The sequence below is a fragment of the Rhinatrema bivittatum genome, unplaced genomic scaffold (assembly GCF_901001135.1).
Source record: "Rhinatrema bivittatum unplaced genomic scaffold, aRhiBiv1.1, whole genome shotgun sequence".
Classification (NCBI taxonomy): domain Eukaryota; kingdom Metazoa; phylum Chordata; class Amphibia; order Gymnophiona; family Rhinatrematidae; genus Rhinatrema; species Rhinatrema bivittatum.
Window position 1 is genome coordinate 39,448 of NW_021820280.1, and position 11,575 is coordinate 51,022.

Genomic DNA, 11,575 nt, shown 5'->3' on the forward strand with positions numbered 1-11,575 from the left:
CCCTTCACTCCTTGCCTAAGGTCCCAGGAGGCGCGATCAGAGAGACCAGCCTGCCTCGGAAGTCTCATCATTTATCCGGGGGAGCGGGACGGATTTTCTCAGAGGAATTGTGCTGCACTGTCAAGATTGCCTTTCCTTTGTGGTGCTGCGGTTCTAGGGTTTTCTTAGAAATCAGCCTAAGGGATCCCCCCATATTTCCCCAGCGAGCCGACAGCCCCGCAACCTGCACGAGCCAAACCTCGCGCCTTTCACGCAGCGACTCCACCGGAAGCTCCAGGAGCAACTTCCGTTTCTCTTCCTGTCCCGGCCCCGCCTGTTCCCGGGAACCATGGCAACCCTTCGCCCTGTCGCGAGGCCAGCACGCAGGCGCCCGGCTGAGAGATGCAGGGGCACCTGGGTTCAGCGCGTCTGCGGCTCGGCCCGGTTCCGGCTCAGGTCCGGTACGTCTTTGGCGACCTCGGGGCAGATAGGCAGGAGCTGCGTAGAAGGGTTGGGGGCGGGGGCAGGGGCAACAGGAATAGGGGGTGGAACAGTCTGAGGAGTGGGGAAGACGGGGATGGGACGGGACAAGATTGATGGCTGGGAATGGGGGGGGGGGGGTCAGGTTTGAGGGTTGGGAGCAGGTGGGATTGGGCTAAGGGCTGGGGCAGGGGGGAATAGGGCTGAGGGTTGAGACAGAGGGGACAGGACTAGGGAGTGGGCCTGGGTTGGGGAAGAAAGGACTAACTTAGGGGTGGGGCAGGTCTGAGGGATGGGGCAGGTAGGAGGGTTGGGGCAGGGGGAATGGGGTGGGACAGGGCTGATGGTAGGGGAAGGATGGGATTAGGGAGTGGGAAAAGCCTGAGGGTTGGGAGCAGAGGGAGATGGGTGGGAGTTGGCTGAGGGATGGGTCAGGGCTGAGGGTGGAGGAATGCGAATAGAGGAGTGGGATAGGTTTGAAGGTTGGGGGTGGGAGATGGGACGGGACAGGGCTGATGGCTTGGTGTGGAGGGATTCGGGATGGGAATAGGAGAGGGTCAGGTCTGAGGGTGGAGGAATGGGAATAGAGGAGTGGGATAGGTTTGAAGGTTGGGGGTGGGAGATGGGACGGGACAGGGCTGATGGCTTGGTGTGGAGGGATTCGGGATGGGAATAGGAGTGGGTCAGGGCTGAGGGTTGGTGGGCAGCAGGTTTGTGATGAGGCACTGAAACAGTCTCCCCACCAGTTATCTTTATGTGGACTAAAACTTTTAGAATTCCTCTCTTCTCTGGGTCTCTTGCCCCCTCCTATATCTTTTCTTCCTTCCTTACCTCCCACCCCCCATTCCGTCTGCTCTTACTCCCCCTTCCCCCTCTTTCCTTCCTTCTGTTTCCTGTCCATATAGCATGAGCTTGCTGGATATAAAGCAGCATGTTCCCCTCCTCTCGTTTGCAGGCATGGGCCAGTGAAACCTAAAGATCCACCTAAAGTGTCCCACTTTCACCGGGATTTGTGGTTCTGCTTTACACTGCAGAACTGGCTCCTAGACTTTGGTCGTCCTATTGCTATGGTAAGTAGGAAGGTAGTTTTGGGGTATAAGAGAGTGGATGGGCCGTTTGGTCTTCTTCTGCCGTCATTTCTATGTTTCTATGTTTCTATATAGAGTGAATCAGTGGAGCTATACTTGGCCCATAAATCAGATGACATGCTGACGCAGAATCTGCTCACACACGTCCTAATTGGTTGAAAATACTGATATTTATTTGCATTTTTGCTATGTTGAAAGAAAATGCTCTCACTCTGTAATACTCATAGAGGGACATTTTCAAACTTTTGTACCTGGGTAAAAGTGCCCTGACTGAAAGCTGCTTTACTCAAATGTACCTAAAACTAGCCTAGGGCCTGTGCTTTCTGTGGGCAGGACACATTACACACACATCTGCAGCAGGGGCAGAGCAGACCGATGCTTTTAACAAGTGCACTTGGAAAGTTTCAAACAGAAGCAATGCAAGTAATATATTTTGGAACATTTTTGGTAAAGTCTGTGCATTAAAAATGGCCATTTAGTTTGCTACTCATAGGCTATCTGAAAATTGTCCACATCCTTTTCAGTTCAGCTGTGCCCCTGCTGTAGATTTACATCTGAGGCACATATTTGATTGGTTTATTTTGGCTTATGTTGTCAGATGAAACATCAGAGCGCTATGTGTAGCACTCAGATACCCTGTGTGTGTGGCCTCACCCAGGGATGCAGAGGAGCAGCTGAAGGAGTTAAACCAACACCGTGTGACAATAAATGTGGCTGCTGTCTGCCATGAGCACAGTACAGAAATCAGGTTTTCTCCTGTCTGAAGTAGCTCCTGCAGTTTATTACCTGCTGTGCTCGATGCTGCTGTACAAAGTGATTTAAACATAGATATGGCATTGACAAACAAGAACATCAAAACATGATTAAAACTCGGGTATAAAATTAATTCTAAAAATCATATCACATTAACTCAAATTGGTGCAGAACAGTAATGCTGTCAATTTTTTTCTAAAACTCAAAATATCTTTCTCCTGTTGTAAACCTTGTGGTAACTTATTTCACATAAGTGGGCCGATGAAAGAAAAAGCATGAGCATGTGGTGCCTGCATCTGGTAATCCTTAAACAATAGAATCGCCAACAAATTATTGTCCTAGGTGAGGAAGAGTACCCTGGCTCATCTTCCTGCATAGCCTTAAAACCAATAGAACAAGTATAAGTTTAGCAAGCTGAACAGGCAAGCAATGCAGCTTCATCAGACTCGGGGATATTTGTTCCCGCCTCCTCAGTTGCCTGCGAACCATTCAAATATTTCTTAAGTAGTCCAACGTACACTGAGTGGCAGTAATCTAAGGCTGAAAATACTAAAGCCTATGCCACAGAAAGGAAATCATATTGATGTAAAACAATCTCATCATTCTTAACTTAAAGAAAGCAGTTCTCATTACTGACTTAATTTGACATTTAAAACCCATGTTTGAGTCTATGATCATCCCCAGATCCCGTATCTCTGTAGGATAAGGAGTGACTGAAACTCACAAATATTGATAGGCTTTGCAATTCTACCCACTCATATCAATTCAATCATGTTCAGATTCAAAATTAAATTATTATTGGCCATCCAATCTTTTCTCCATTCTAAACAGAATGTCAGGTGAGCCAAAGTTTCTTGGAAAGAATTGACAAGTGGCACTATCAGCTGGCATACATTTTATATTGTACCCCACATGAAGTTAATACTTTAACCAGAGGTGCTAGATGTAAATTGAATAGTACAGCAGAAAATGCCAACCCTTGCGGTTGCCCTGACTTAATAACCTTTATCATTAATTCTCACTTGAAAGGTTTGGTCAGAAATGAATGACTGAAACCAGTTCAGCATCAAGGCTCCAATTCCATCATCGATTAATCTGTGAAATAGAATACAATGAGACAAAGTAGTGAAGGCTGATGCCACACCCACCCAGTCCTTTGCTTATCCACCTCACCACACAGGCCGATAGTAAAAATCGCGGGAGAGCAGACGAGCGCACAGGCCACTTTCCTGTGCGTGCGATTCCGTAAATTAATTTATTTAAATTAGGACCCGCGGTAAAAAGAGGCGCTAGGAACACTAGCGCGTCCCTAGCGCCTCTTTTTGGATAGGAGCGGCGGCTGTCAGCGAGTTTGACAGCCGACGCTCAATTTTCCAGCATCGGTTCTCAAACCTGCTGACAGCCACGGGTTCGGAAACCGGACGCCGGCAAAATTGAGCGTCTGGTTTTCAACCCGCGGGCCGATTTTAAATTTTTTTATTTTTGGTTATTTTTAACTTTTGGGACCTCCAACTTAATATCGCCATGATAAGTCAGAGGGTGCACAGAAAAGCAGTTTTTACTGCTTTTGTGTGCATTTTCCCGGTGCCGGCAGAAATTAACGTCTACCTTTGGGTAGGCGCTAATTTCTGAAAGTAAAATGTGCGGCTTGGCTGCACATTTTACTTAGTGAATCACACGGGAATAACTAATAGGGCTATCAACTGCATTTGCATGTTGCGGGCGCTATTAGTTTCAGTGGGGTTGGCTTCGCGTTTTCGATGAGCTATTACCCCTTACTGAATAAGGGGTAAAGCTAGCGCGTCGAAAACACGCTTCTAAACGCGGGTTAACAGTGCGCTCCACTGGAGCGAACTGTACTGTATCGGCCTGACACAGATCATCATCCACCACAGAGATCAACAAAGTTTCAGCGCTGGGATTTGCCCCGAATCTGTATTGGTGCGGTCCAGTAATTCAGAATCTTCCACAAAGGAGTTCAGTTCTAATAGAACCCATTTTTCAAGCATCTTTGAAAAGGTTCTCAGAACTGACAAAGGTTCCCATTATCTTTAGTGAATCTGGTTATAGCGAGTTACAAGAATGGACACCCCCTGTAAAAATGGCGCAGTATGAACCTTTCTTCCCTACTGTCATTTCTACAAATGATGAAAGCATAGCCTTCTCAGCCCTCAAGGAATACTTTGGATTATATCAGTGTGTTTCTGGATGTGGAACGCTCGCTCCGGCGTCCTCAGCTGTACTGCAGGAGACGTTTTTAGGGGATTGTCAGAGGGAATAATAGTTTCTGTTTTCTACAGATTATCCTGCCCCTGGAGTGGTTTCCACTGAATAAGCCGAGTGCTGGGGACTATCTCCACATGGCCTACAACATCATCACTCCTTTCCTCCTCCTGAAGGTAAATGTATTGCTAAGGCCAAATCATTTTAAATTCCGTCTTACAGTCTGCCCTGTGCTTTGCTACTGTTGGAGACAATGTTCCAGCTGTTCCTTTAAAACCAACTCCTACAGCAGCAGCCCTGCTCTGCATCCTTATGTACTGCTGAAGGTGGGCGCTTGCAGTGCTTTGTAGCCTGTATACGTTCTCTTATCTCTCTTCCCTTACAGAGTGCTGTGTGTTTTGCTGGTACTCAATAACTAATATTCTGGCTTTGGGTTCCAGTTGATTGAGAGGTCTCCCCAGACCCTCCCACGTTCAGTGATTTACATCAGCATCATCACCTTTGTCATGGGGGCAAGCATCCACCTGGTGGGAGACTCTGTGAACCATCGCCTGATCTTCAGTGGGTACCAGCATCACTTGTCTGTTCGCGAGAACCCAATCATAAAAAACCTCAAGCCCGAGACACTGGTGAGATGATCCAAAGGGGCTTCCAGTCCTCTCAGTAAGGCTGCCAATTCATAGTGCAGGGCAGTGTGGCATGATGGCATCGAGCACTGTTAATTCTGCTGACGGGATGGCACCCAGTCCATTCCCTTTTAGCATGGAGCATTCGTTTATATGTATGTACGTGTGTGTGTGTGTTCACACCCCACCAAGGCTCAGTCATCCTCCTCAGCCTTACTCGTGTGTCCCATCTTCCCGGTCTGTGCCCCTTATCTCAACAGATGGGTTAACAGCCTCCCACTGGCCTCAGCTCCCCTGTTTGTGTGGGTGGTGGGGATAGAAGAGCCTTTCAGCAACTCAAAGAAAAGCAGACCGGGGGTGTGGTGCAAAAGCTGATTAGTTGGCAAGAGACCTTTCTGAAGTCAGACTCCTTTTATAAGAGCAGGATGGACAGACAGACAGACACACAGGTTTTATTATATAGCTTAAGTTTATAGATAAGCAAATATGTGCTACCTCACTGATAATCAGGGCAAAAGATTTGTCGTGTTTTCAATGTGGCAAAACCCATAGGAAGCAGCAGCCCAGCATATGAGAGAGAGCGAGAAGTGGAAGCAGCCGGATGTGTGCAGTTGTGCAGATTCTTTGCACGAGCGACATAGGCCAGGTGTGTGTGGACGTACATGGAATAGAGAGCAGACGCGTGTGTGTGTATCTGACAAGTATTGCTAACTCTTCGTTTGTAAAACGGTCAAAGTCAGCGATAACAAGAGAGCAGTAAGCAAGACAGTGAGTCTTGTTAATTCTTTTTATTAATTCACTGCTGTTCAGGAAGCATCTCTGTGCACTGAAACAAGAGAAAGCTTAGCGTTAATATCCACAATTTCTAAATGACATGAGTAATTAACTAAAACAGAGGGTTTACTTATTTAGTATTCTTATTTATTGGATTTATATTCTGCTTTTTGGCACTTCAAAGTGGATTACATTCAGGAACTGTGGTGGTTTCTTTGTCCCCAGAGGGCTCACAGTCTCAGTCTGTTCCTGAGGCAATGGAGGGTGAAGTGACCTGCAGTGGGATTTGAACCCCGGCTTCCCTCATTCCTATGTTCTTAGGCTTCACAGATCCCCCCCCCCCCCCCCGCGCCGTGAGTCACCCTGACAGGGGGGATCTGTGGGTCTTTGGTGCAATGTCCAAACCTCCCTGAGGGCAGACAGATTTGTGGGGTTTTGGTTTCCTGGTCTCCTAACGCTGATTTTCCATTTCACTGCAGATTGACTCCTTTGAGCTGCTGTATTACTATGATGAATACTTGGGTCACTGCATGTGGTGAGTGCTTTTATGTAGCCCAGCGAGTGCTGTGCAGACAAATGGCAGCCACCAGCCTATCTGAGAGCACAGTCCCTTAATAGCGACGCCCCCGTGGAGAGCATCGCCCCTCTTCTTACACACACTGTCTCTCTGCTGGGGGGCAGAGATATCATCAGGTCTCGTATTCATAAGCTGCGTGGTCTGTGTGTTCCTTGCAGGTACTTTCCATTTTTCCTCATCCTCTTTCTGTACTTCACGGGCTGCTTCAAGCACAGTGCAGAGGAGAGGAGGATGCCTTTGTCTGCCTGGCTGCTGCTTGGGCCCAGCAGTTTCTATTACTGGTGAGTGAGTACGCACTGGAGGGTCCTTAGTGAGGCTGCTCCCCGCAGAGTTCAGCATCCCTTAAAGCAGATGTAGGAAGGAGACCCTCTGCAGGGGTTGCCAGCAGTCTTTGGGCTGGAGGGTCAAGCATGCTAGCTCTACACGGAGTACAATCGGGAAGATTTCTAACTCTAGTAAAAGAAGGGGACACTCCATGAAACATCCAGCACGTTCCAAACACATCAGAGCGCAGCCTAACAAGCCTTACAGTCTGTTGCCAGAGGTGAGCAGCATAGTGGGGGGGTTAAAGGAGGTTTGGCCCAGTTCCTGCAGGAAATGTTCATAACGCATTACTAGGCGGCTAGAAATAGATGCTGGGCTTGAGGGACCTTGGTCTGAGCCAGCAGATCCCTGGTACTGATGTCAAACTCTTCCAGTCTGATTTCCTGTCTTTCCTTCTCTAGGTACCTTGTGACGGAGGGGCAGATTTTTATCCTCTTCATTTTCACTTTCTTCGCCATGTTGGCCATCATTCTGCATCAGCGGCGGAAGGGGCTGGCCCTGGACAGTAATGGCCTCTTCCTCTTCTGCTCCTTCAGCACGGCCCTGGTGCTGATCACTTTCTGGATCTCCTGGCTGTGGGACGATCATGTTCTCAGGAAGAAGTATCCCGGTGTCATCTACATTCCTGAGCCCTGGGCCTTCTACACATTGCACCTCAGCAGCCTACAGTAACTGGGGGGATATGAGATGTGGGCTGCATAATGTGCTGAAGGAATCCAGCGCAGTTCTGTCCGGCTCCCACAGCTTCTCTCTTACATGAATTCTTTTTCTATCATTTGGCTAACAAGATCATAATTTTACAGTGGCAAAGGAAGGCAGAAAATGCTCAATCCCTGCTCTGTGGACCAGTTTGCCCACTAAGCCCAAATAGCTAGGGGAAAAGACATCTGCTTAAAAGTCTGAGCAAGTAGAAGAGCCTAAGAGTGACTTAAGGCCCACAGGTCTCATGATATTGCCTGCGCTATTGTGGGCTGTCAGCTCAATTCTTGATGCTACTTCTTGTAAAGCTATCAGAGCACTGCCATGCAAAAGGAGTTGAGTCCCTTCACAGATCAGGTCTTCTACTCCTCAGGCTGACTGAGAATACTGTAAATGTACAGGCAGTATTCACAGTTCCAGTCATTGTGTAACAGTGACACGTTGCAGCTAGAGGGATCTGATGCATGGCCCCAACCGAGGACTGTTGCCAGCTCAAAAAAAGTAACCACCAAAACGCAGTGGGCTACAGAACCAAATCAAATCTATAGAAAATGTAATCAGTGACATAGAACATTCTCAGATAAGAGCAGCTTAGAGGATAACAGCAGATGGCATAATCACCAGATTGTTGGCCTTCCTGAGAAATCCAAAGGCTTTGAAATAATCTGTCATGTCTACATGGCTCCCCAAATTATTGGATATTGAATGTAAAAATAATTAACTTAAGTTTCCTGTACGTACCCAGATCATCCAGACTCTTGGGTTTTGCCCTCCTGCCAGCAGATGGAGACAGAGAGAGTCTCACTGACACTGTACATGACCCAGTGTGCCTCCTGCACTCCCTCAGTATTTCTCTGTCTCCATCAGTTCCCTGTACGTACCCAGATTAGTCTAGACTCCTGGCTTTTGCCTCCCTGCCAGCAGATGGAGACAGAGAGAGTCTCACTGACACTGTACATAACCCAGTGTGCCTCCTGCACTCCCTCAGTATTTCTCTGTCTCCATCAGTTCCCTGTACGTACCCAGATCAGTCCAGACTCCTGGCTTTTGCCTCCTGCCAGCTGATGGAGACAAATAGTTTTCACCGACACTGCCTCTTAATCTGGTGTGCCACCTGCAGTCCCTCAGTATTTCTCTGTCTCCAGCAGATGTAGATGGTGCAAAACTTGCAGTTCTGCAGTCAGGAGACTGTTCCAGACTTATGAGCCTTCCTCCCAGGGGGGTTTTTGGGTCCTAGTGGGTCCTTCCCTGTCTGGTTGAGGAGGACGAGCTGGTGACTGGTGTCCCTTTTGTTCGCTCGTTCCTTTCTTCCATGGAGTGTAAATCTGGTAGTCCAGACTCCTCCCCTTCACGAGGCTGCTGAGGCAGCTACAGGCTCAGGGCGGCTGTTTTCTTTTAGTCAGTTCCTTTTTTAATTTGGCTGATTTTCTTTGTTACTGCTGGCAGCTCTGTGTTCCATTCTAGGGAGCAGGTATTGTAAGTTTGACTCTTTTTCTGATCTGCCATGCGGCCTGCGCTCCTGGAACCTGAACCTCTGCACCAAAGGAAAGTATTGGTTTCTATGTCTCTTTATTTTTTCTCAGTGAGTACAAAAAAAAAAAGAGAGAGAACGAGGACCGTGTGGGACTGGGGTTCCAAATGGCAGATGAAATTTAACATGGATAAGTGCAAAGTGATGCATATAGGGAAAAATAACCCTTGTTCCCTGTATGTACCCAGATCAGTCCAGACTCCTGGGCATATACAGGGAGATCTACAAGTTTGTTCAAGGGCCTAGCGAAACAGATGTTGATCTGGGGAAAGCTTACATTGGTTCTGAGCTGTGATGTTGGACAATCTTTCTACAATTAAATGTTTATTTTAGAAGAGGTAAACTCTTCAGCTCAATCAATGGAAAAATTGATTAAAAACTGAAAATTTTTAAACCGATAACGGAGTCAATGCTAGCAGTGAATGGTGCTATAATAAAAGATGATGTTTCCTCGAGAAGAAAATATGAACATGTATGAAATATTCTTAAATGTAAGAACTTACAAGGGGTACAGTGATGTGCAGAAATGTTTTCTAATCCTGAGGAACCCACTCCTCTCCCTGTCAGAGCAAGGGAAGAGCTTCACTAAAGGTTTACAGTGGTAGATGGAGCAGAATGGGCCTTACAGAAAGCGTGGGTCTTTCCAAAACTTGTTAGTACCCAAAGAAAGGTGAACAAAGTGTTTGGCACAGGAGGAGGGAGGGGTGGCGAAAGAATTCTCTTTAAGGGGTCCATGTAAATGCGAGGCAACATTTAAGAACTGACGGGCCGATACAGAAAAACGCGCGGGAGAGCTGGCGAGCGCACAGGCCACGCTCCCGGGGGCGCGATTCAGGAGGGTGGCCTATGCAAATTAGGGCCCGCGGTAAAAGGTGCTAGGGACACTAGCGCATCCCTAGCGCCTCCTTTTTGACAGGAGCAGCGGCTGTCAGCGGGTTTGACAGCCAACGCTCAATTTTTCCGGCGTCTGTTCTCGAACCCGCTGACAGCCACGGGTTCGGAAACCGGACGCCGGCAAAATTGAGCGTATGTCTTCTGATTTTTTTTTTTTTTAACTTTTGGGGCCTCCAACTTAATATCGCCATGATATTAAGTTGGAGGGTGCACAGGAAAAGCAGTGTTTACTGCTTTTCTGTGCACTTCCCTGGGTGGCCCGGCCGAAGTTAAAGCCAGTCTTTGGGCAGGCGTAATTTCTGAAAGTAAAATGTGTGGCTTGGCTGCACATTTTACTTTCTGTATCGCGCGGGAATACCTAATAGCGCCTGCAACATGCATTTGCATGTTGCAGGCGCTATTAGGTTCGGGGGGGTTGGATGCGCATTTTCGACGCAACTACTACCCCTTACTGTATAAGGAGTAAAGCTAGCGCGTCAAACGCGGGGCCAATCGCGGGTTAACTGCGCTCCAACCGGCCCGCACTGTATCGTATCAGCCCGTAAGTGTCTGAGTTTTGGGAGCCGCCTTTAGCCGTGGTTAATGGAGAATACATTTTCAGCTGGAGTTGTTTCAGTAGCTTTTGGAAACGCAGACTTGTCTTTCACTGATGTGTGTTTTGAGCAGGATGTATCCTGCCAGTCTTTTGATTTTGGTTTTTCACTGGGCTAAATCTGGGCTTTCATTTCTTTTTATGGAAAGTTGTAGTCTGTTGGTTTTTCTTCTGGATTTTGCCTCCTTCTGTTTTGGTCTTACACTTCGTAAAGTATGAACTTTTGTGAATACTTTGTGTGATTGTTTTCTTTAATTCTTGTACAGCTCTACATTTTTGAGTGTTTTTTTTCTCTTAAAGTAACCTTAATCATGCAATAAAAAGAATGGAAAAGGAGAACAATATTCCAGTCTTTGTAGTCTCACAAAGTGCACATTGTATTTCTACAAGAGACACTTTTAGGGGGTAATCAGTTAGGGGAGAAATGCACCTGCCAGGTACGGCAGGTTTGAAAGCAGCCTTGCACATGTCAGCTCACTCTGAGACGTGCGCTTACACATGCGTCAGGTGTACAGCAGGGGTAATAGTGCGACACAGCGTCACACGACTGCACCTGCTGTTGTGTTTGTGGAAGCTTTCCAGGAGGATCAGCTGGCACGCTTTGGAAATGGAGACGACGTCCAGGCCTCTGCATGTAGCGCTACCCCCATATTTTACCCATAGCAAGGCTGAATTATGCAGATCAGAAAGTGACTCTGTTTTAATATTAATGAGCTGGGCCTATAGGAATCGGACAGAAAGATGAGAAGGCCGTAATTAAACAGAGATGGAGGACAGTGGCGGAAGAGACTGGACGAGCCAGTTTATTCTTTTTCCTGCTGCTCTTTACTATGTTGAAGGAACTTTGAAAAGCGCTAGAAAATGCAGGCATTTCCCTGGTTGTAATAAAAACCAAAAAGTTGCACATTTCCGGTAGCTGTGATAGCTGATGCAGAGGGAGTCCTGCCTCCTCCGTGGCTCAGGACCTAGAGCCATGGCAACAGTCGTATTTCTTACAGTTCCTGCTGGACTTTAGCCCGCAGAAAGCAGGGAGTG

At 47.4% G+C, this 11,575-nt stretch overlaps 1 protein-coding gene across 1 annotated transcript; it reads left to right on the top strand.

Moving 5' to 3' along the window:
• Positions 1-309: 309 nt before the first annotated feature.
• LOC115081333 (ceroid-lipofuscinosis neuronal protein 6-like) lies at positions 310-8,374 on the top strand. The gene is made up of 7 exons (XM_029585816.1): positions 310-440; positions 1,415-1,529; positions 4,601-4,699; positions 4,964-5,152; positions 6,403-6,458; positions 6,659-6,781; positions 7,226-8,374. Exons 1-7 carry the CDS (start codon positions 382-384, stop codon positions 7,494-7,496), a joined length of 912 nt encoding a protein of 303 aa, XP_029441676.1. The 5' UTR covers positions 310-381; the 3' UTR covers positions 7,497-8,374.
• Positions 8,375-11,575: the final 3,201 nt, after the last annotated feature.